The following is a 23,124-nucleotide window of genomic DNA, read 5'->3' as shown; positions in this document are numbered from 1 at the left end:
GGGGAGCCTGTCAGGTGGCCACTTACTAGGACTGAAGTAATCCTACTGATGAAGTACTGCTGGAGAGTTGAGTTCTGCACTGCATGCTGGTCATCAGCAGAGAGAAAACTAAATCTCAGTTAAAGGAAGGAAGCAGAGTGGGAGGTGGACATGTCATATGATGAAAGACTGAAGAAAATGAGAACATGTAGACTGAATAAAATAAGCGTCAAGGGAGCTTGGATGTGACTCAGTTGGTAGAGAACCTGAGTAGCACCCACAAAACCCTGGGTTCAGTCCCCAGCAAAGTATAAACTGAGTCTGGTGGCTCATACCTATAATCCCAGCATTCCATTTAGGAGGTGGAGGCAGAAAAATCAGAAGTTCAAGGCCACCCTCAGCTGCATATCTATTTCTAGGCCAGCCCAGGATGTACAAGATACTGACTCAAAACAAAATACAAAAGAACAAACAAAACCCAAGGAGAAAATTTCATATAGCTGTTCATAAATATTGGGGGAGGGACAGTGTTTAAATCTAAGCCCAAGAAGTGAAAGCTATAGGAAATCAGGTGCCTGCTTCACTGAAGGAGAAACTTCACATAGGATTTGGAAATAGCGACCTTACTTTCACTTGAGGTACCTAAAAATTAATGTGATGAGTACTTCAGGAATGGGAAGTATAATACAGAGATGATTTTGTGAATGATTTATTCTCCTAATGCATCAAGAAGAGCAAAATGCCAGAATGAAGTAAGTACATCCTAGGTAGAGTACCTGTTAGAAATTTACTTGAGAGTTGTTGCAAGTAGTAGCTGGCCCACAGGTGTATTTCAATTCATAAAGCACACTCACCCCCAGGCTTCTGCAAGCACTTCTAGGCCAGCAGGTACCCCTTTACACTCTCTGGAAGATCTTCCTAGGACACCAGGTGCACGACCTTCCTAGATCAACAGCTTACCACACTGTCCTACCATGTGCCCCACAAAATACATTAGTTAACTCGAGGAGTCATTCGCTTAATTAATACAGTCAGTAAACATTTATGGATGCCTAATACATGTTAGTGTTTGTTCTAGGTACTAGGCAATCCTGAAGGAACTCACAACATACAGAGTAAAACAGATATTTAATACAAATGAATTTATAGTATAATAAACATGTACAGGATGCAAGAATGGTATTGAGGACAGGTTGATCACTTTTTGTCCAGGTCCCAAGGGGCTTGTACTGGAGCTTAGAAAGTGAGTAAAAGCTTGTCCAGGGTCAGCCAGCTACTGTATTAAAGAGCTAACGAGAGGGCCACATACCACAGAAGCACGATCTGAAACCCATTGCTTTGTATGTACCTTCATCTGAATTTGAACATGCAGTGGGGGTGGAGCTAAGAGAACATTTCTCTGATGATCTGTCTCATTCCAGGCAGAGGCACGGACTAGATACTTCTCAGTCTTCTACCTCTCCATCAACGCAGGGAGCTTGATTTCTACGTTCATCACACCGATGCTGAGAGGTTAGGATTCCTTCTGTGGGGCTGACTGTGCAGGACTTTACTCGACCAGCCAAAAAGCTGTGGACAGCTGCAGGTGGTCCAGCTTCTCCTTTCATATGGGCTTATAAATATATGAGAAGTTATTTGAGTTTTGATTTGTCTGGCCTATAAAATGAGGGGTACGGGTTAGATTACGAGAAGGAAGAGGCTAGCTATGTCTGCACCAAGAACCTGACCTAATAGAGTAAAATATGGTGTATAATTCATCACTGCTCTTCCCCTCCTGATTTTTCCTTCAGGAGATGTGAAGTGTTTCGGGGAAGACTGCTATGCCCTTGCTTTTGGAGTTCTGGGATTGCTCATGGTAGTAGCTCTTGGTGAGTAGAGCAGGGAAGGAAACTGGTAGCCGTTGGGTCCTGCCACGTGAAAGGCATCGTGTAGGCACTCTTCATGAACTATTTCATTGAACCCTACCATTAGCCCTATTAGGCAAGTGGTATGCTAGTGATCGTCCTTCCATTTTGGAGATAAATTATGAATGGCATCCAAATTTTCTTATTTTTATTATCTGTGTATCAGTTCATGTTTGTGTATCACATGTGTGCTTAGTGCTCATGGAGGCCAGGAGAGGTCATCAGATCCTGGGGAACTGGAGTTGCAGACAAGTGTAAGCAACCATGTGGGTGCTAGGACTCTAACCCAGGTCCTCTGAAAGAGCAACAAGCAACTCTGAGCTGTCTCTCCAGTCTCATAAACCACTTTTCAAGGGCTACAGGCACATAGTTAATACATTTCAAAGGAGTTTTCAAACCCAATTTGAGCACATGCAGAACTGCCAATCCGGAGTTTGAGTGCCTAAAGATTTCAAAAATCTCAGGTGAGCTTTTTCCCCCACCTGCCTCTGCCTCCCGATTGCTGGGATTAAAGGGGTGCACCACCACCGCCCTGAGTTCTCAGCTGATTCTTGAGTGGAGTCAGGATCGAAGCCCATTGATTATTACTGAACTATGCAAGGAAGGAAAGAAGATAATCAGCCTCTATTTCAAGCTATTTTATGTTATCTGACACTTATTTTTCTGGTACGTAGATGCCACTTTTGATTACCTGGGCATTAAAGTAGCTTCCAGTTTTAGCTGGGTTTGCTCTGCTCTGCAAAGCTCCCCAAGGAATTTCTCCTTGAACAAAGAGAATTACAGAGGAGTTGGATAAGTAGATAGGGAGTAATGCAATTTAGATCAAGTGGCATTCTTTCTAGCACTGAGAACTTTGTCCTGGAAAAGACAGGGGATATGTGGGCTTGTTGGCTTAGGCAAGTCCCCTCAGGGGAGGCTTGGGTGTGATTGTTTCTAGTCATTGACCTGGAAACCCGTTCTCACTCTGGGCCATTGAGTGACACCCCCCTGGAACATATCCAGTCCAAACACATAAAGAGCTCAACAGAGGCTAGGGAGCCCAGAGATTCAATGTTTGGTCTGATTCTTTTCTACCAGAGAGGCTGAAAGTAATACAGTTCCCAGTTCCAAAGAAATTTATTCTGGGAGATCCATGAACCATGATCAAATACTCTTTCCTTCCTTCTCTCATCAATGCCAAAGGTTTTTTCCAAGTACTTTCTTACTTTTTCCATTTATTAGCATCATGGCAACTTCTCTATATCACTGACTGGTAATAATATTTAGACATTAAAGCAATTATAGAGCTCCAAAAAGATTCTGTACTTAGAATGTTTTATCTTAAATAGGTAATATCTATCATTGTTAGTCAACTGCTTCATTTTATGGTGCTAATAATATTTACTATGTGATCAGATTCTGTGCTAGGTATTGGAACCATATTGATGATCTAGACAGTTATAAATTTCATATTCTCAAAGACTGTATATATTACATGAAGAATAATATGGACAAACAAACAGGGATTTGCCATATAGTAAGTCAATGTCATGACCAGGGAAGTATAGTGAAGGCTATGGAGCTCATAGAAGGGCTTCCTGATGAAGACTCTGAAGGTTGTAAGGGTTTGCCTACAGAGAAGACTTCTAAGATAAGCCCTCAAGGATGAAGAGTGTTTCATCAAAGAAGGGACCATATGGAAAGATGATGTGGTTGGTGTCTTTAGATAAGAGACAGCATGGTTGTTCAAAAGCCTTGGATGATTCAATTGTCTGGAGCAAAAGGGAGAGACAAAGAAGAAACATTGCCAGAAACAAAACAATGAAGGATAATTTAGGCCATGAAAGAATTAAAACTTCATTGTGAAGACAGTGGAGAATAATCAAAATGGGTTCTGAACAGAGAAATGACTGCTAGATTTTTTTTCAGAACATCTTATTTTTCAAAGGTTTGCACTATGGAGAAGATACTGGGTTGAGGATGAGGCAAAGATAATATTGACCTAGTTTGTTCCATCTATTGTACTCCTTTAAATTTTGTACTTGAGGTGAGGGCCATCCCCAGCTCACCTGGTCTTGGTCCCTATTGAATTGTCAAGCTGTGGTATGATTGGATATGGGAAGTGAGGGTGAAGATAGGATACTGTTGAATACAGGGCTCTGGCTTGAACCATAGGCTAGTTAGATAATTAACTGACATAGTGAGAACAGACAGGTTAAGGCAATGCTGATGGATTTTTTCAGGGACAAGTTTCATTATATGTGCTCTTGAAACATTTAAGTTTATCCCCAAATAGTTATTTGGAAACACTGTCTTAGGGCCCAGAGAAAAACAATTGGGTTTTAGTCACAGATATGGATTCATAAGGTGCAGCCAACAACTAAACCTTGAAAATAGACAACTCTGAGATAATTAGAGGACAGTAAAAAGAAGACCTAGACCCAAACTTTAAAGGCATGCCACCATTTAAAAGACAAGCAACATGGAGAAGTTGACACATTTGTAATTCTAACACTCTAGGAGAAGAGGCAGGAGGATCATGAATTAGAGTCCAGCCTAGGGCGTACAGTGACTTCCAGGCCAGGGTGGGCTATAAAGAGATACCCTGTCTCAAAAATGGAGGGAAGGAGAAAAAGAAGGAGAATGGGTATAATGGGTAGGAATTGTTCTAGGTAGAATAGAGAAAGCGATGGTAATGTAAAAGAACAGCTGGGCTATGCACTCAAGAAAGAAAAAATAATCAAAATTGGTATCATATTAGATGTGGAGATGGACTGAAAAAAAAAAGGGGAGGAAATCAAAGAGGACCTCTGTCTCTGCTATCCCTTGAAAGTCTCTCAATAAATATCTCTTAACAATTGACCACTCTCTTCTCTTGGCTACTCTGAAGTTAGGGAGTGAGGAGAGTCAGTTCTCCATGGGAGGTGATGCTGACACACTGAATATTCTAAATGAGTGACTAAGAACATTGTCTGTGTATTACCTGCAGTTGTGTTTGCAATGGGAAGCAGGATGTACAGAAAACCCCCTCCTGAAGGAAATATAGTGGCTCGAGTGACCAAATGCATATGGGTAAGTTCCTGCCTGCCTGCCTGCCTGCCTTTTTCAATAAAAAAGAGAGATGCCATGCTGAGTGTGCGTTTCTCCAAATGTGGGCATATGTTTCCCTCAACCACCTTCCTTCTATGTGCCTACCTTCTGAAAAACTGAGTTTAATTTATTAATTGCCACTACTTGACCATTAAGTTTCAGAAGCAGTCACTTTTTTAATAGGCAAAAATCTTCTGAGTACAGTTATGTATGATGCTATTAGGAAATAAGGAGAGATAAGAATTATACCTCAGGTACTGGGATCCGATGTTTGATGAAATTCAAAGTACTTGTTTTGGGGAAGGGGGAAGGAACTGGGGGAAATCAGGGGGTGCTTTCTGTTTGTCTATCTCTGGTTCTGGTCTCCATCCTAGTTTGCTATCTGCAACCGCCTCAGGAACCGTTCTGGGGATGTTCCTAAGAGACCCCACTGGCTAGACTGGGCAGCGGAGAAATACCCAGTAAGTGGACACTGCAGAAACCCCACATAGTTCTGTGAGATCTTTCCAATTCTTTGCTTCTGGCACATTTGACCCCTCCTTTTACTGTTTTGACCATTTCTACTCTAAGCAAGGAAAGCACATTTGGAACCTCTGGCAACTTTGCCTGCTCTTCCTTCCTCCCCGCAGAAGCATCTCATTACGGATGTGAAGGCACTGACCAGGGTGCTGTTCCTTTATATCCCACTGCCCATGTTTTGGGCTCTTTTGGACCAACAGGTAATAGTGGTTTTTTGAAAGATATGTCTTTTTTCATCCTCTTTCTTATCACAGGAAAAGGATGTCTCACAACAAAATCTGTCTGCTCTAGGGCTCACGATGGACCCTGCAAGCTAACAAAATGAACGGTGATTTGGTGAGTGGACAAATCTTCCAAAGAAGCCTGTTAAGTTCTTCTTCACACATAATTTGTAATTAATTTAATTTATACATACCTAATTTTTATTTCTACACATTTAATTAATTTATTGGTTATTTTTCTTTAAAAACTGACTTAAGATCATTTAGGGATGAACCCTAAGCCCCCAGAACACTGAGCAGGTAAAGATAACCAAAGTTAGGCTAGAAATAAAAATCATAATCTTGTCTTTAGAAATCGGGGGGAAGGGCGGGACATGTCAGCTACCCCAATGATGTGCTAAAAGGATACCAGATGATGTCATGCAGGCCTGGTTGATGATTGTCTTATACTTAAGCCTGTCTTAGACATACCAAGTGAAGGCTTGGTTGGTGCTTCTACACAACTTGCCCCATTCGTTAGTCAAGATCAAGCAGGGAACCCATAGGACCTGAGGGAAAATTAATAAAATGTCTGATCTGTGGCTGTGGGAAGAAAACATTGTAAACATTATTTTCTCTTTTATCAGTTTTAATTTTTTGGTCCACTCCATCCTCTGGTCCATTCTACATCTTAATCATTCCACCTCTGTATTACTATATTGATAGTTTTGAAGAAGACAGGGTGGAGCGGTACTGGGAGCATCCGAAATATAATTTTAGCTGTGCCTTCCTCTAGCTGTCCAGGAGTTACCATGACAGTTCTCTTAGTGATTCTCTGGAAAGCAACTTTGGAATTTGAACATAGTGTATCAGTGGCAACTTCACCCTGACCACAACACCCATCCTTCTGCCGTTATAACTATTGATTGTTGTAGAGATTCAGTAAAGCATAACAACGCTATCACTCTCAAGCCAAGTGTAGTTCAGGTTGAACATCCCTAATCCAAATATCTGTAATCCCAATTGCTCCAAAAGACAAAACTACTCTTGAGTAGTAACAGGATAACACAAGTGAAAATTTCCCCACCATAAAACTTTCATGCACAAAATTGTTGCCAATTATTGAATTAATTAAATTACCTTCAGGCTAGTGTATGAGTTGTAAATAAAACATCAGTGAATTTCATGTTTAAATTTCAGCCTCACTGCCTCTCCCCAGTCCCCACTATGCACATGCACAATGATGCAAAGCCCAAGCATTTTGGAGAATGTATACGTAATCCAGACACAAAAAGTAGTCTTCTTCCTAGGGCCCATCTGGCCTTAGTGAATAGTCACAAGCCATCCCAAGTCTCTTCGCAGCCCACATACCTTAGCTAGTAAACAAGATATGATTTGAACCAAAAATTTGATGAATTTTCTTTTATGTGCTTCTTATCTACTATCCAGACAGGTAATCTAAGCTTTCATGGTCTTCTGCTACCATCTAACTATAATCTATTATGATGTGTGTTTCAGGGATTTTTTGTGCTTCAGCCAGACCAGATGCAGGTAGGAAATTTCTCTATATGCATGAACATGTGATTCTTTCCTCCCCTGTACCTCTACCTGTTACTTGGGTTGACAACCATCCTTGGATACACTCATTGTATGCTGAGGAAGCCCAAACATAGAGATGAAAATAGTTTCTTGCTCATCCTTTGTTAAGGTGTAGTTCTGCCCAGCTCCAGAGCGACTGAGTATGAACCCACAGGTAGAGTGTGAGCTAAGAAAGAATTTGCTTTCTATGTCAAGAGAGTATAATTGAAAATTCTGTCAAAGAAACTGTAAACTTGAAGCTAGGGCTAGAGCTTAGTGGTATGGCACTTGCCTGACATGCAGGATGTCCTAGGTTCAATGCTCAGTACTATCAAAACAAACAAAAAGAAAGTATAAACTTTTACTGTGTGTCAAAATCTCTGCTTACCAATGGCAATCTTCAGGATGCTTTTTAGCCCCTTATTTTTCCATTTAGGAAACTAAAGAGAAGGGACAATGAGAGAGAATGATTTCTAATTTGACTGACAGGAAATGGCTTAGTAAAACTAGTCCCTTGGTATATTTGAAGGTTAAGATGCTTTGCAAGAGAAGTAGAGCCTTGCATATACAGAAATGGAGACTGTCTTACTTACTAAGGTGAAAGTGAGTAGATGTGATAGGGTGCATGTAAGCAGATGCTCGCACTCATGACAGAGGGATGCTTGTATTAATCCTTGTTACCATGGCGTTTCAGGTACTAAATCCCTTTCTGGTTCTTATCTTCATCCCATTGTTTGACCTCGTCATTTACCGGCTGATCTCCAAGTTCAGAATTAACTTCACGTAAGTGTTCACTGCACCATGTATTACTGCATACTGACTCAGTGTTTGTTCATTTTGGTGATGGTTCAAAACTTGGACATTTCTATTTAATTATTTTGAGTTATCATTTATCTGTTTCTGTTTTTCCATGTTGACAAAATTCTATTAATGTGGAAAAGTGGAAGTTAGAACTAACTGTTGGTTGTCAATGCCAGTGCTGCAGACTTGTGTGTAAGGTATTGAAGGTCTAGGCAAGTATGTGATATCAGGTTAAGGAAAACCATGCTGCTTTGCCTTTGAATGTTGCCTCTCCAAAGAAGTATACTTATTTACTTATTCCATGTGTATGGGGGGGATTAATGTATGTGCAACAGCAAGTGTGTAGAGGTCAGAAGAAAACCTGTGGGAATCAGTTCTTTCATTCTATCATGTGGGTTCTGGGGATTCAACTCAGGCCATGACCCTTCACAGAATTATGCTCTGAACCATCTTTCTGGACCAAGTCCTAGGGGTTTTTTGTTTGTTTGTTTTTGTTTTTGTTTTGAAGTCCTATGGTTTTGATGACAACTAATTCTTTTAAATATCCTGCTATTTCTATGAAACTAAGAAAGGACCTTGTAGGACTGGGTACAGCATCATTTTTAGCTAGTATGCACTGCAACCTGCCCCATGCTGAGTGGAGAATTTCATTTGTAAAGTTTGTAAACTTTGGCAGGGAACAGGTCAAGTCTCCTTCCATCTGTGATTTAACAGCAATCTAGCTGTGATAGTAAAATGATTCCCACTTTATCACATACAAACTGATGAGGTAATAGTTCTATGCAAATCCATGTAAATAAAGTACACAATTTTTTAAGGTGGTGTCCACTGGTTAGTAAGGGAACTAGAACATAGGCAAAGATAACCATTACATTAGTAATGTGGTAAATACCCTGGGAAGGGAAGATGGGAATGCCACAGAGGTCAGCAAAACTTTTGAAGAAGAAGAAAATGAGTTGAAGAATTACAGAAGTTGATGTGCATTAAATGGCAAGGCCTGATCATATTGCTATTATCTTTAATATCACATCATAATGGTTAAAAGTCACATAATCATAAGTAAAGGTGGGAAAAGTGGTATACTACAGAGAAGAGGTGTTAACTGGTACTTGAGTAAAAAGGCTGTTTGAAGGAGAGTTCTAGAAAATACTTTAAGAAGTCATTGGAACTAATTAAGAAAGTCTTTCTGGAAAGGCTAAGGAGTCTAGGCTTTGTACTTTAGAGTAAGGGGTCGATATAATGGTCTCTCCTTTCCCTCCGCAGCTCACTTAGGAAAATGGCTGTCGGGATGATCCTAGCATGCCTGGCATTTGCAGTTGCAGCACTTGTAGAGATAAAAATAAATGTGAGTTCAATAAATGTGAAGCTCCCAGTCTGCTCCGTTCACCCTCCTAACATGTTCAATCTCAATTCCTCGGGACTCACCATTGTATCCAAATCACAGGACAGTCTTGGTAAATATTTCTGTGACTAGAGCAACAATGCAAAAGGAGGCCCATTTTCCACCTGAATAATTCAGGGTTTATTTTCAGGAAACTCCACAACACAAATACCCAAGACACCCGGGGAACAAAGGTTTATCTGATGCCTTTGAAGCTCTACATAATCCTTCTGGCCATCAGATAGCCACTATTAATTAGTTAGTGAACTGGAAGACCACAACTGAAGGGATGTGTTTGCCACCTTCCAGTGGTGCTTGCTTCATGGGACTGGGGTCTTCCCCGATTAAAAACAAAATCAAGTTTCCATTTCAGATTTCTAAGTCAACTGCTCTTCAGAGGGATAAACTTGTAAATCTTGGCTAGAAGGGCTAAGCTGTCAAACATAGGACTAAGGTATGTGTTCTTGTACCTAAAGGGTTATTTATAGGTAATTCAAATAAGTATTGGCTGTCTTTCAGGGAATGACTCATCCCCAGCCAGCTTCCCAAGAGATTTTCTTACAAGTCTTGAACCTGGCGGATGGTGAGATAAAGGTGACGGTGCTAGGAAGTAGAAACAATTCTCTCTTGGTGGAGTCCATCAGCTCTTTCCAGGTGAGCTGTGGGCCCAAACCAACTAGAAAGTGTGTGGTTATAGTTATAGTTATAGCCTTGGTTGTGTAATGACATTAATCATATAATCCGATCATTATCGTCTTGTGTCCCTAAATAATCTCTAAGAACATTATTCTAGTGGTTGCATAATATTCTATCCTTTAACACTAGGTCATGTAAACATCGTCTTGTAGATATTCAACCTGGGTTTTGTTGTTGTTCTTGTTTTTGTGGCAATACTGGGGATTGAACCTAGGGCAGAAAGCATGCAATGCAAGCATTCTGCCATTTAGCTACAGTTACAGTCCTGCAAGTTTTGTTTATTTATTTATTTATTTGTTTGTTTGTTTGTTCGTTCATTTGTCCATCCGTCCGTCCGTCCATCCATCCATCCGTTTGTTTGTGTGTGTGTGTGTGTATGCATGTCTGTATATCATATATGTGCCTGGTGCCTGCAGAGGTCAGAAGAGGATATTAGATCTCCTGGAACTATAGTTACAAATGGTTGTGAGCCACCATGTGGGTGCTAAGAACCAAACCCGGGTTCTCTGAAAAAGCAACCAGTGCTCTTAACCACTGAGCCATCTCTTCCGCCCTGCTCCTGCATTTATTATTATGCATAATGCTATAATGAACTTCTCTATTCTTCCTTACGTATGCTTCTATGTCCTATGCCAATGTGCTGGAAACAAAATAACTGGTTTAGAGAAAGAAATGACTAGGTTACACATCCTGAGTTCCATACTGGGGTAGAAAGTGATTATAACAGATTCTTTATTCTATAGAACACAACGCACTATTCCAAACTACACCTGGAAACAAAAGTCCAAGATTTACATTTTCATCTGAAGCATAACAACTTGTCTGTCCACAATAAGCATTCTGTAGAGGAGAAGAACTGTTACCATTTGGTTGTTCATGAAGATGGGGAAAGTATCTCCAGTGTGCTGGTAAGTTAGGGAATTGCACAAGTTCTGTTTTGAAGTATGATGGCTATCTCATCAGAAGCTTACAAAGGATCTGCATGAAACTGGAATGTTCTGATTATAGGTTTCCATTTGTCTGCTCCTACTGATGTTTGCTTTTCTCTGTTGCAGGTAAAGGATATAGAAATCAAACCAGCCAATGGAATGACAGCCATCAGGTTTGGATGTTGGGGACTTCAGATGAAGAGGCCTAACATTTTACTTTTCTGAGCAGCGATGTTCCCCTCCTAGAAAGTCAAGGGCTCTGGTGTCTGTGGAATTTCCTATGACAGTGAAAGGCAAAGGGCATGCTTCCTCCAAAAGGACTGACAGATCACCCTGGATTAGTGATAGCCTTTGTTCTCTACCACAAAAATGTTTCCACCTAATATTAGCCATTTATCATACTCTCAGGAAAATACCTGTGTAAATGACCGTGTTCATCAGATAAACATTTAGCACTGAGCAAATATTTCCACCATCAGTTTTTGTAGTTGGCTATCTGTCCTAAAGGGACAGAAAGATCGAAAGAGTTGGTTTTTAATCCAGATAAGGCTGATGGTCTTGTCAGATGGCACGGGACAGATAGACAGGTACTCACCTGCCCTCTGAGGCTGGAATTGGATGTGAAACAGAGGAATCATGGCCCCAAGATCAGGTAGTTATTGTAGAAAGTACAGGAGAACCTATGAAGAAAAGTCTGAATTCACTGAAAAGTAAAATACACGTAAGAACTTGCCCTTGAAAGGCTTCTGAAAAGACAACCCACACAAAGTAATTTAGACAAGAAGGGGCAGCAGGGACCAATTTGTCTGCATAAATGAAGGAAGGCCTAGGAATCAACTGTTAGAATACTGGAAGGCACTGCCCTTCTCATCTCTAGAGCAAGACCAAGATTAAAATCATTAAAACAGAAATGTAACGAGACCCCCATTCTGAGAGGGACTTACTTTTAGAATACTAGAAAGAAGATTCTGGAAGGGCCCAAGATTCCTGAAGACTGGAATATAGTAACAATACCTCCTGTGGACTGGTTCTCTAAATTTTGTACAGGTCAAACTGGACTCCATTAATAAGAAGATAATTGCCTTCTATAAAATGTTATGTCTTTATATATATTTCGATTTCTCTTGTTTTTCTTGAGTCTTACTTGAGAAATTCCATTAGGAGGGGGTAAAATGGCTGGGGAGGTAACTAGGTTGATAAAGTGTTTGCTGTGCAAGCATTATGATCCAAGTTCAAGCCCGAGAACCTATGTAAAACACGGAGTGTGGTGACATGTAATACCAGCAGTGATGAGGCTTGACTAGCCAGCTGCCCAGTCTTATTGAGTGGACCCCAGCTCTCAGTGAATTATGGTCTCGACAACAAGGTGGATGGTCATCCTGAGAAACATCTGTGGTTGACTACAGGTCTCCATTCAACATGTGTACATACATGTACATCTGTGTATACACACACACACACACACACACACACACACACACACACACACAGTAAAAAAAGAAAGAAAGAAGTTAGGTATTTCTAAACTAGATTGGAAAGGAAAGTCAGATTGCCATGTGTGACTGTGGTAGTGTCCATCTAGCTGACCATCTGGTGAGTGTCAGTCATAAGTTAATAATCCAGAAAAGTCTACTTTTCCTAGAGGAAGTTAAGGTTAGTGATTACTTCTTACATTAAAGGTCCTTGGATTGTTTGTTCTTGCCCAGCCACTATTTTATGCACTTGGACTATAGGTATGAGAAACACAGTACCAGGTATCCTTCTTTGGATATTTTTGTCTGACATGTAAATAATTTGTCTACCCTCAGGTTTATTAACGCCTTGCATAAAGACATCAATATCTCCTTGGATGCAGATGCTCCTCTCAGTGTGGGCAAAGACTACGGAGTGTCTGCGTACAGGACTGTGCTAAGAGGAGAGTAAGAGCCTTGTCCTTGTGGACATTTTACTTTTATCCAAACAAATCTTCTTTGAGCGCTGTTTTTGTGTTTAGGTGATGGACACAGGCATAGCTGTGCTAGTTTGGAGTATAGGAGGATTTCTGTTCTTTTTAATTCTTGCCCTTTCTCCTGGGCTCATCTGCTTTCTGCATTGCTCTGCTGAGACTGTGATAGTTGTGCTGAACAGACTGTGTAATTAATACAGCCCATTTCTGTGAAGCTCATAAAGTTCGTTGTGGGTTTTGGCTCCTGTTCTTTGGTACCTGTCATCAGTATCTCATCACTTACAGTGCTGGTTCCCAACCTTCCTAATGCTGTGACCCTTTAATACAGTTCCTTGTGTTGTGGTCACCCCACTCTCACCCCACCCCACCCCCGCCAACCACAAAATTGTTTTTGTTGCTACTTCATACCTGTAATTTTGCTACTATAATTAATCATCATGTAAGTATCTGATATGCAGGATATCTGATATACAATCCCCAAAGGGGTCACGACCCACAGGTTGAGAATCACTGATTGGAATTTCTCTCTCACATTCTCTGTTTTATACTATTCTGCTAAGTCATAAGATTTACATGAAGAATTTTCACGGGCCTGAAATGTGCAAAAGTTGATCTGTACAGTCTTTCTTCTGGATTAGGATTTTTACAGTATACTTGGTAGGTAAGACAGAGTGCAGATCCAAGGCAGGGCAGAAATCTGGGTCTATCTTCAAAGACATGTGGCTTAACTATTTTCCTCGTTAGAGTTGAGATCTCTCTTCCCCAGAGATGGGAGTGTTTTTCTAAGCCATGATGTTTATTCTAACACCATCTTATCTTGTTGCAGGTACCCTGCAGTACATGGTAAGATGGAAGACAGAGACTTTTCTCTTGATTTAGGTCTCCTAAACCTTGGTTCAACATATCTGTTTGTGATCACTAATGTAAGTAGCTTACAGCCACCTCCCCTTCCCTTTGTGTGCTTATCTGCCTGCCTGTCTGTCTATGTCTCCTTTCTGTTTACACACACACACACACACACACACACACACACACACACACACACACCCCTTGGGATCTTCTTGGTGAGGACAGAATACACATGAGAAGACTTTGTAGCAAGACAGGATTACATACTCCTTTCTGGTCCAGTATCAGACTTTCCCACCACTGTGACAAATGTCTGATAGAAATGACAAATGACAAGTGTCTGGTACAAAGGCAGAAACGTTGATCTTGGCTCACGGTTTCAGATGATTTAGTCTAGAGTTGGATAACTCCATTGTGTTTAAGTCTATAGAAGAAACATCACAATGGAAGGACATGATGGGGAAAAGGTGCCAGAAACGCCATAGTGACTAGGTAGCAGAGAGAGTAGTAGGGAAAGGGGTCAGGGACAAGGTGGACCCTTCAAAGGAATGCCCGCCTTGACTCACTTCCCCCATACCTATGCAGGGCCTCACCTACCAGTTTCCACCACCTCCCAACTGTCCAATCAGGATTTAAATCCATCAGTCAGTTAATTCATTGGTTAGGTCAGACCCTCCACCCCATGATCTAACTGCACCCTTGAAGCACCATCTCTGAATATTCCATTGGGGACCAAACCTTTAAACGTGTCTTGGGAGAACATTTCATGTTAAAAGAGCAATCGTTCTGTGGTGGCTTTAGAAAGCCCACTATCTCTACTGGGCAAGAGGTAACATCAGAAGCAGGCAAAGAGTGTTGGGAATGGAGACATGATGTGTCCCAGGATATCACTATGAAATCTCATGGTCTGCTACAGTATCATTATGACCTTAAGAGGCTAAATATTATTCATGGAAAATTACTTGTTTTTTGTTTGCTTGCTTGTTTTTTTTCCCCCTGACTTGATATATAGGTCTCTTGGGTCCCTGGAATTTTGATCTACTACTATACAACAATCTGAAATGTCAATCTTCACACAAAGTTTGGGTGTTGTTGCTTGTTTTATTTTGGGAGGGGGGAGGCGCCACCCAGCTCACAAATAAATACACACAGAGACATATCCTTACTTATGAGTGCCTGATCTTAGCTTGGTTTATTTTCTAATAAGCCAGCTTTTCTTAACTTAAATTATCTTGTCTACCTTCTGCCCCTAGGCTTTTCCCATTCTCTTCTGTAAATCTGACTCTTATTCCCTGGCTTGCTGTGTAGCTGGGTGGCTGGTCCCGGGAGTCTGATTCTTTCCCTGGCTCCTAGCTCTCCTTCCCCCAGATTTCTTCTTCTATTTATTCTCTTTGCCTGCCGGCCCCACCTACCCTTTCTCCTGCCTTGCTGTTGGCTATTCAGCTCTTTATTACACCACCAGGTGTTTTAGACAGGCATAGTATCACAGCTTCACAGAGTTAAACAATTGCAACATAAACAAAATTAACACACCTTAAAATAATATTCTACAACATTTGGGGATTAATTGTGTTCTGTCAAAAGTAACTGCCACTGGGCATAGTGGCACACACACACATCTTTAATCCCAGCACTCAAAAGGCAGAGGCAGGCAAATCTCTGTGAGTTCGAGGCCAGGCTGGTTTATGTAGGGAGCTCAAGATTAGTCAAACCTATATAGTGAGACACTGTCTCAAATAAACAAATAGTAATTTTCTCAGTAACTAGAAGTTCAGAATCTTAATTTAAATGTGTGTGTGTGTGTGTGTGTGTGTGTGTGTGTGTGTGTGTATGAGTATTCTGCTTGTATGTTCATCACATGCATGCCTGGTGCCTGTGGAGGCCAAAAGAGGGCATCATATTTTAATTAATTAATTTTTGTACATAAGGATATCTTGTTAAAGGTTCATATTCTACTCTTTCACACACAGACCTATAATTCATATCATAATTCATATATATGAATGATCTCCAGTTATCTCAGGAAAGACTGCATGCTAAATTGTCATGATGCTCTTGTTGACAATCAATTGACCATAAAATGATGTCTTATTTGTATATTCTCAATTCTGTCCCATTGATCTATGTTCATCCTGGGTTAATTTCACGTGGTTTTTGTTTCCTGTTGATTTGTAATCTATTTTGAATCAAGAGAGTGTCCACACATTCTCCTTTTTTTCTTTTTCAAGCTTAGTTTGGAGGCTGGGGATGCAACCCAGCATTACAGCACATGCCTAGCATATGCAAGGCTGTGGGATCCATCCTTACACTAAAAAGAAAAAAGAAAAGATCAGTTGTTCTGTATGATGTGAATTCCCTACAAAGTTAGGATTCACCAAGATCAGAAGCCAGGTGGGATTTTAATGAGATGACATTGTACTGACTCTGAAGATTATTTGAGGGGCCAGTTGCTATCTTAATAATGTTCAGCCTTTTGTTCAGTGAATAAGAAATGCCTAGCCATTTGTTTAGGTATCTATTCTTCCAACAATGTTTTTGTAGTTTTTAGAGCATATCTTTTACATTTACTTTATTATATTTATTCCCAATTATTTTATCATTTTTATTATTTCTTAATTTCATTTTCCTAGTGGTTATTTTAAGTCATAAAATTAATTTTGTATGTTAATCTGTGCATATTATTATATTGAGCTAATTTGTTAGACCTAATACAACTTTAGTGGAGCCCTTAAACTTTCCACATATGAAGTCATGTCATCTGCAAATAGGGATAGCTAGCTTCACTTTCTTTTCCATCTAAATGCTTATTATCTTTTTCCTGCCCAGTTGCTCTGGCACAGTGTTGGACAGAAATGATGAGGCAAGACATCTCTTGCAGGAAGGGCACCCAGTCTTATCACTAAGCAAGTTACCCATAGAGTTTAAGTAGATGCCGTTTATCAGATTGAGGACATCTCTGTCCACTTGTTTCTCAGGTTTTATATACCTATTTCCTTGCTTGTCTATTTTACCTCATTTATATAGGGCTGCATTTTGTTAAATACTTTTTCTGAATTCATTTGGAAGTCAATGTGATTTTTGTCCTTTGTCCCATTGATACAGTATATAACATTAATTAATTTTCAGATAATAATCCAATCTATTACTATTATGACAAGCCAGGTTTAGTGTTTTGTATATATGTAGGCTTCAAGTCTGAGATCAAGTGTTTGTAGGCTGGTTCATTCTGAGAGCTTCAAGGAAGCCTTTTCCATGTCTCTGCTATAGCTCCTCAGGGTTTGCCAGGAACTCGATGTCTCTTGGTGTATAATGTAATCAGCCTATTGTCTACCTGTATTTTTGTATAGCACTTTTCTTGTATGCTTTCTATCTACATTTCCTCTTTCTATTTAAGTATGCCTATCACATTCAATTAGCCCATCTTAATGACCCCATTTCATTTGACTAATTACATCTATAAGCACTCTATTTCCAAATAAGCTTACCTTCTCAAATACTGGGTATTATAACATCAACAATTGGATTTTTAGGGACACAATTTGACTTGGAAAAGTTGTATTCCTTGTATTATTCCAGTCTTTTCATGTCCTGTCTCTCTAAATGCTTCAGAATCCCAATATCTATTAGGCATCTAAAATAGAAGCCATAAATTAAACATTGTGGAGCTCAATTCTTTCCACAGTCCTGTCTTGCTTGGCTTATGCAGTGTTGATCAAAATAAAAAAAAAATCAATGGTTGATGTTTGGAATTTCAGAGATTTTTACCTAAGAATTTGTATTATTTACATTGTAATAATGTCAGAAGATCCTATGACAGATATCACCATGTTAAGTGACTGGCTCTGCCCTTTGATGATTCAGTTTAGCAAACTCCTTATCATCTCCACTCAGCATGTTTTCATTTTCTCTCAGCAAGTTAATTACTTGCCTTAGAACACTTAACTCTAACTTTTAGAGGCTCTTTTAGTCTGCTCTTATGCTGAACACACGCCACACCAAACCACACCACACACACACACACACACACACACACACACACACACACAGAGAGAGAGAGAGAGAGAGAGAGAGAGAGAGAGAGAGAGAGAGAGAGATTCCTAGATATTATGTACATTCTCAACTAAAGAAAAACCAGGATTCTTTTACTTCACTATTTTTAACCTAATTCCCGTTTGACTTAGAGCCAGAAGTATTTAGACATTAAAGACTTTTAATCTCAGAGATTTTGACTGTAACTGACTGAAGTCAGAAATGAATGTAGTGTTACCGAGAGAAAATTCAAAACCATGGAATTGTAAAGAAATATCTGATCTCTTGAAGGTAGCAGAGAAGTGAAAATGAAAGGAAGGAATAGACATAGATCATAGGATGCTATAGTCAGATATATTTGCTTACGATTACTGAGAAGTCCAATTCCTGTTTCTCCCACTAAGATCACCAGTCGAGGTCTTCAGACCTGGAAGACAGAAGAAATTCCAGCCAATAAACTATCCATTGCATGGCAGCTACCACAATATATCCTAGTTACCGCAGCAGAGGTCATGTTCTCCGTCACAGGACTTGAATTTTCTTATTCCCAGGTAATACTTTTGCAAATAGAAGTGGTGACACCACTTAGAAAATAGTGAGTTTCAATTCTGATACTTCTCACCTAGGCATGTCCTCCTAAGACCTCCACCTCTTTAGTTTGTGAGTTCCTTATCCATGACCCTGGACAGTCATCTTGATTTCCAGGATCATGACAATGCAGCATTTAACTCTATGTTGTTTTGCTCTGGGGGAAAAAAGGATGAAGACTGAGGGCTCTAGGGTTAGACTACTCATGTTCAAATATTGGCTGCATGACCTGTTTTGGAATAGGAATAAGTAAATTATCTCTCTAATTGTTTGGTTTCCTTTTCTTTATGTCCTTTTTACTTTTCTTATATTTTTAGAGTACCATAGTAATACAGATTGTCTCTTAAGGTTGTGACAATAATTGTATGATATAATAAATTAAAACATCCAATGAATAGATCCACTATCTTCTTGCTGCTGTATTATTACCATCTCATGAGTCGATGCAACAGCTGAACTTAGCGAGGAAGATGGGAAATGGAAGCTTTTCTGGGATGTGTTTCATGGATAGGCTCAAGGGGGATAAGGAGTTTGAATGTTTACAGATGTGTTCTTCCTAGGCACCATCTAGCATGAAATCTGTGCTCCAGGCAGCCTGGTTGTTGACAGTTGCAGTTGGGAACATCATTGTGCTTGTTGTGGCACAGTTCAGCGGCCTGGTACAGGTATGGATCCGAGGGGAAGAGGATCTCAAGTCCTTCCCTCCCAACTTCCTCATCTCCCTCTTCCTCAGCCTCTAGATCCCCCATCAGTGAGATGAGGGTTAGATGGGTTAGATAACCGGCTTTGCCAGGAAATAAGCATATGCATGTGGCAATGATGACCACCATGTACCTGTGGGAAAGGAGACCAGTCAGCCTAGTGTTCTGCAAAGAAAAAGTGGCTCAGGTTGTGATCCACTAGTCATCTTCCCATCCTGCCACCCCAAAGTATCCCACACACACTTTTTTTTAGGTTTCTTCATAATATTCTCTTTTGTTTATTCCTTCCTGCAGTGGGCCAAGTTCATTTTGTTTTCCTGCTTCCTGCTGGTGATCTGCCTGATTTTCTCCATCATGGGCTACTACTATGTTCCTCTAACAAAGGGTATTCAGGAGCCAATGGATAAGCAGGTTCCTCAGACCCAGGGGAACATGATCAACCTAGAAACCAAGAATACAAGGCTCTGAAGACTCACCGGACTCGTGACTGATTGCTGGCTCTGGTTTCAGTCATCTCTTATCTTCGAGCATATTTCACCCCTGCCGGGTTAGGAGAAGGAAACAGCATTTTATCTGAGTGGATCTTCTCCATTTTTCTACCACAACAGAGGCAAATCTAGGACTAGGTTTTCAGTTATATCTTTAAACAAGAATGCAAGAGACTCTGTGTCCTCCGGGCTATCAATAAGCTCACTAAACATTAGGCAATGTCTCTCAAGCTAGCCTAGTATCTCCAAATGGCCATGAAAATACAAATGTGTCATAGAGACAAGTCACTGTGGGTATGCTAAGTTTGGGAGACTCCTTTATCAGGTATTTAGAACTGATAACTCCACTTGTTGACATGTTTGTTTGGGAATAAAAGTACAGAATAATAGAGGAATGGTATTTCACGTTTCTTTATCAGTAGTATAATTGTATTGTTCATGAAGATATCAAGAATGGCATGTTGATGTGATCTAATCCAGAGGCTAGCTTGTCAGCCTCTAGCAAGTTTAATATGATTTTAAATGGCAGGCTACAGAATGGCATTTTATTAGAGCACAGAAGATACATCTTTCTGATTACCACAGTGTTTCATCTACTCATCCAAACACCCCTTTATCGGTACTGACAAACTATAATTAAAGACAATAAGAATAGATGTGGGTACACAGGAACGCAGATAAATTATTTTTTGTTCTTTAGTGCACATTTCTGCCCTTAACTGTGCTCTCCCAAGGACATGTGTCTAAGAAACTAACTATAACTTTGCAACCCAGCCTTTGAGTATTGCTGGAACAGGTTTATCTTATTATTACATCTCATTTTGCTTATTACAGCAAATCTTCAGTAACAAAATGTTTTTCTAGTCCAACTTCCTTTAATTTTTTTCTATTTGGTTTGTTTGTGATGCATTTTTAGTTTTTTTCCATAGTTTTTGTTTACATTTCTCCCTGTAGTCTTAGAAATATCCTGTTTATTGAAAAGGGATGATAATACTAGTGTTTTGAAGCTCTAAACTGAAATACTCAACAAATGGGCAAGGTCCTGCATGAGAACCCTATCAAAATCTGCTGGGCAGGGCAGAGCATGTGGACTTTCTGTTTGTGTGTGTGTGAACAAAAAGTGTCTGGAAACAGTATCTCATGTGCAATGTGTGGATCAAGGGACAAGCTTGGGAATAGCAGGACCATCTCATGTGTTGCTAGGAGGAAAAATTCACAAGCCCTGTATGAAAGACCTCATTTCCCCTTCTTTTATACTACTTTGTTCCCATCTATGGCTGTGCTGGATCGCATCTTATTAGTAATGTAATATATTTCTAAGAGAATTTGCTCCATTTCTTCAAACTTTAAATAGTATAGTTTAATGACTAAGATTTCAGAAGCACAGAAGACATTGCAATACCATCCATTTTCCCCAGGCACCTTGTTGTGAACTTGTCCATACTCTTTTAGAAGTTGTTCATTTTTTAAGCATCTTTAACTCAAACTATTTTATGACTTTTGTTGTAAGAGATATTAACACTGATCTGTAAATAAAAGGTTTTATGTACAAGTAAATTTGGAAATGAGATATACTATTATCTTCTAAATATTATATCTGTGTTAAAGAGTCAGCAATATTCTCAGTGAAATCATAATGTCCCTGGATTATCTTAACATGTGGTAGTCTCCTCAGAACACCAGTTTCAGAAGAAGCTTTATGCTGGCTAATGGCTTCACTCGCTTCCTGCTATTGAGCTGTGGACATAGCTCAGTGGTAGAACACTTGCTACTAGTGTGCAGAGGGTCCCAAATCCAATCCCCAGCACCACAAGCAAACAGACAAATGAAGACAGTCTTATGACACTGGTTCTGTCCTTATATGAGTGAAGATAAGCATAGCTTTTTCTTTTGGGTCTTTGAGGTGCTTGGTAGGGCACATCTTCGGTGTGAATTCCACGAATGGATCATCAAGCTAAATGTTCTCAGTTCTTGCAACAGTTCTTTATAAAGGCCTAGCTCTGTCTTTTCTCCACCCCAGCTTCTTTCTTCTAAAAATAATCCTTTATCTGAAATATAGCAATTAAGATTCAGATATGTGGTGCCTAGAACCAACTATAATATTTCAGAAGTCCTCTGACTGACAAGATTAGCACTATTTACTAAACAAAGCATTTTTTGTTAAACCAGGTAAGGTAATATTTGATATTTTCTAAAATTATATCACTGTGTGAGATTACCTCAAAAATTTTAAAAGAATGCTTTTATTCATATTTTGAGTTCTACTATGTGCCATTCATTGCATTAGCTGAGAGAGACACACACACAAAAAATTAACAATCCACTCTATCTATGCTCAAAGTTGCCTTTCACATCTTGTCTGGTAAGCTCTTGGTGAATAGATCTTTAGGTAAGCAATGATACAATGAGATAGAGAAATAAACAGCTCTGTAAGAGTAGGGTACAAGAGACAGAAGATTCATTTAGAGGGATCTAGGGGCCAAATCCTGTGAGGCCTTGAGACCATGGCAGTTGGGGAAATGGCTCAGCGGGTAACCTATTTGTTGTGCTAGCATGAGGACCTGAGTTTGGAGTCCCAGTACCCACATAAAAGCAGGGCATGACAATACCAGTGCTAAGGTGAGACAGGCAGATTCCAGGGGCTCACTGGACAGCCAGTCTAGCCAAAACAGATAACTTCAGGTTCAGTGAGAGACTGTCTCAAAATTAAGGTAAAGAGTGATAGAGGAAGACACACAATGTCTTCTATGTGTGTGAGCCCATGTGCACACATAGACACATTCCTTTATTGTTTTATCATCGTGTGTGTGTGTGTGTGTGTGTGTGTGTGTGTGTGTGTGTGTGTGTGCCAGAAGAGGATGTTGGGTGTCCTATCACTCTCCATTGTATTCCATTGAGTCACAGTCTCTCACTCTATCTAGAGCCAGGCTGGAGGGCAGTGAGCCAGGAATCCCCCTATCTCTATCATCACACCACAGCACTGGGGTTACAGAGTCACGCACATGACTATTGACTGGCTTTCTACATGCATTCTAGGGATTTGAACTCAGATTTCTCATGCTTGCACATCAAACATGTTTAACCACTGAGGCATCTCCCAAGCCCCCATTCCCTTTTGAATAAAGTGTAGTAAAACACTGAAATCTCCAAAGCTTGACATTTACAATTCAAGATCAACTTAGCAGATCATTAATAGATTAAAAAACTCTATCTTTAAGAAAATATTTATAAACAAATGAACAACAGAAAAAAGCGCATAAGCAGAGAACTTGAGGCCCAGACTGGGGCTGGCAGATGACTATCTCAAATGCTCATCCCAGTGGCTTCATGATGGCTTCTTGGAGAACTCTTTGTAGTGATTCTGGGGATTTGTACAAACTCAGCAGGAAAAAGAAGTAACAAACGGACACAGAGTACAGGGAAGTGGACCGCCCTGGTTATGCTCAACTTTCTATTTTAACTTCTTCC

The 23,124-nt window shown here is 40.0% G+C and overlaps 1 protein-coding gene across 1 annotated transcript in view; it reads left to right on the top strand.

Moving 5' to 3' along the window:
- The window catches only part of Slc15a2 (solute carrier family 15 member 2), a 31,270-nt gene extending 10,040 nt beyond the window's left edge, over positions 1-21,230 (top strand). Inside the window, exons 6-22 of the mRNA XM_036204063.1 lie at positions 1,401-1,491; positions 1,770-1,847; positions 4,852-4,934; positions 5,327-5,413; positions 5,582-5,671; positions 5,763-5,807; positions 7,190-7,222; positions 7,944-8,032; positions 9,314-9,395; positions 9,951-10,085; positions 10,871-11,035; positions 11,183-11,229; positions 12,865-12,975; positions 13,828-13,924; positions 18,284-18,430; positions 19,028-19,132; positions 19,463-21,230. Coding sequence (XP_036059956.1) covers positions 1,401-1,491; positions 1,770-1,847; positions 4,852-4,934; positions 5,327-5,413; positions 5,582-5,671; positions 5,763-5,807; positions 7,190-7,222; positions 7,944-8,032; positions 9,314-9,395; positions 9,951-10,085; positions 10,871-11,035; positions 11,183-11,229; positions 12,865-12,975; positions 13,828-13,924; positions 18,284-18,430; positions 19,028-19,132; positions 19,463-19,636 — 1,659 coding nt within the window. The 3' untranslated portion in view covers positions 19,637-21,230. The remainder of the gene's footprint in view (positions 1-1,400; positions 1,492-1,769; positions 1,848-4,851; positions 4,935-5,326; positions 5,414-5,581; positions 5,672-5,762; positions 5,808-7,189; positions 7,223-7,943; positions 8,033-9,313; positions 9,396-9,950; positions 10,086-10,870; positions 11,036-11,182; positions 11,230-12,864; positions 12,976-13,827; positions 13,925-18,283; positions 18,431-19,027; positions 19,133-19,462) is intronic.
- Positions 21,231-23,124: the final 1,894 nt, after the last annotated feature.

This window comes from Onychomys torridus, chromosome 12 (genome assembly GCF_903995425.1).
Source record: "Onychomys torridus chromosome 12, mOncTor1.1, whole genome shotgun sequence".
NCBI classification, from domain to species: Eukaryota; Metazoa; Chordata; class Mammalia; order Rodentia; family Cricetidae; genus Onychomys; species Onychomys torridus.
The sequence above is the reverse complement of the archived record's forward strand: the minus strand, read 5'-3'. Positions and strand labels throughout refer to the sequence as shown.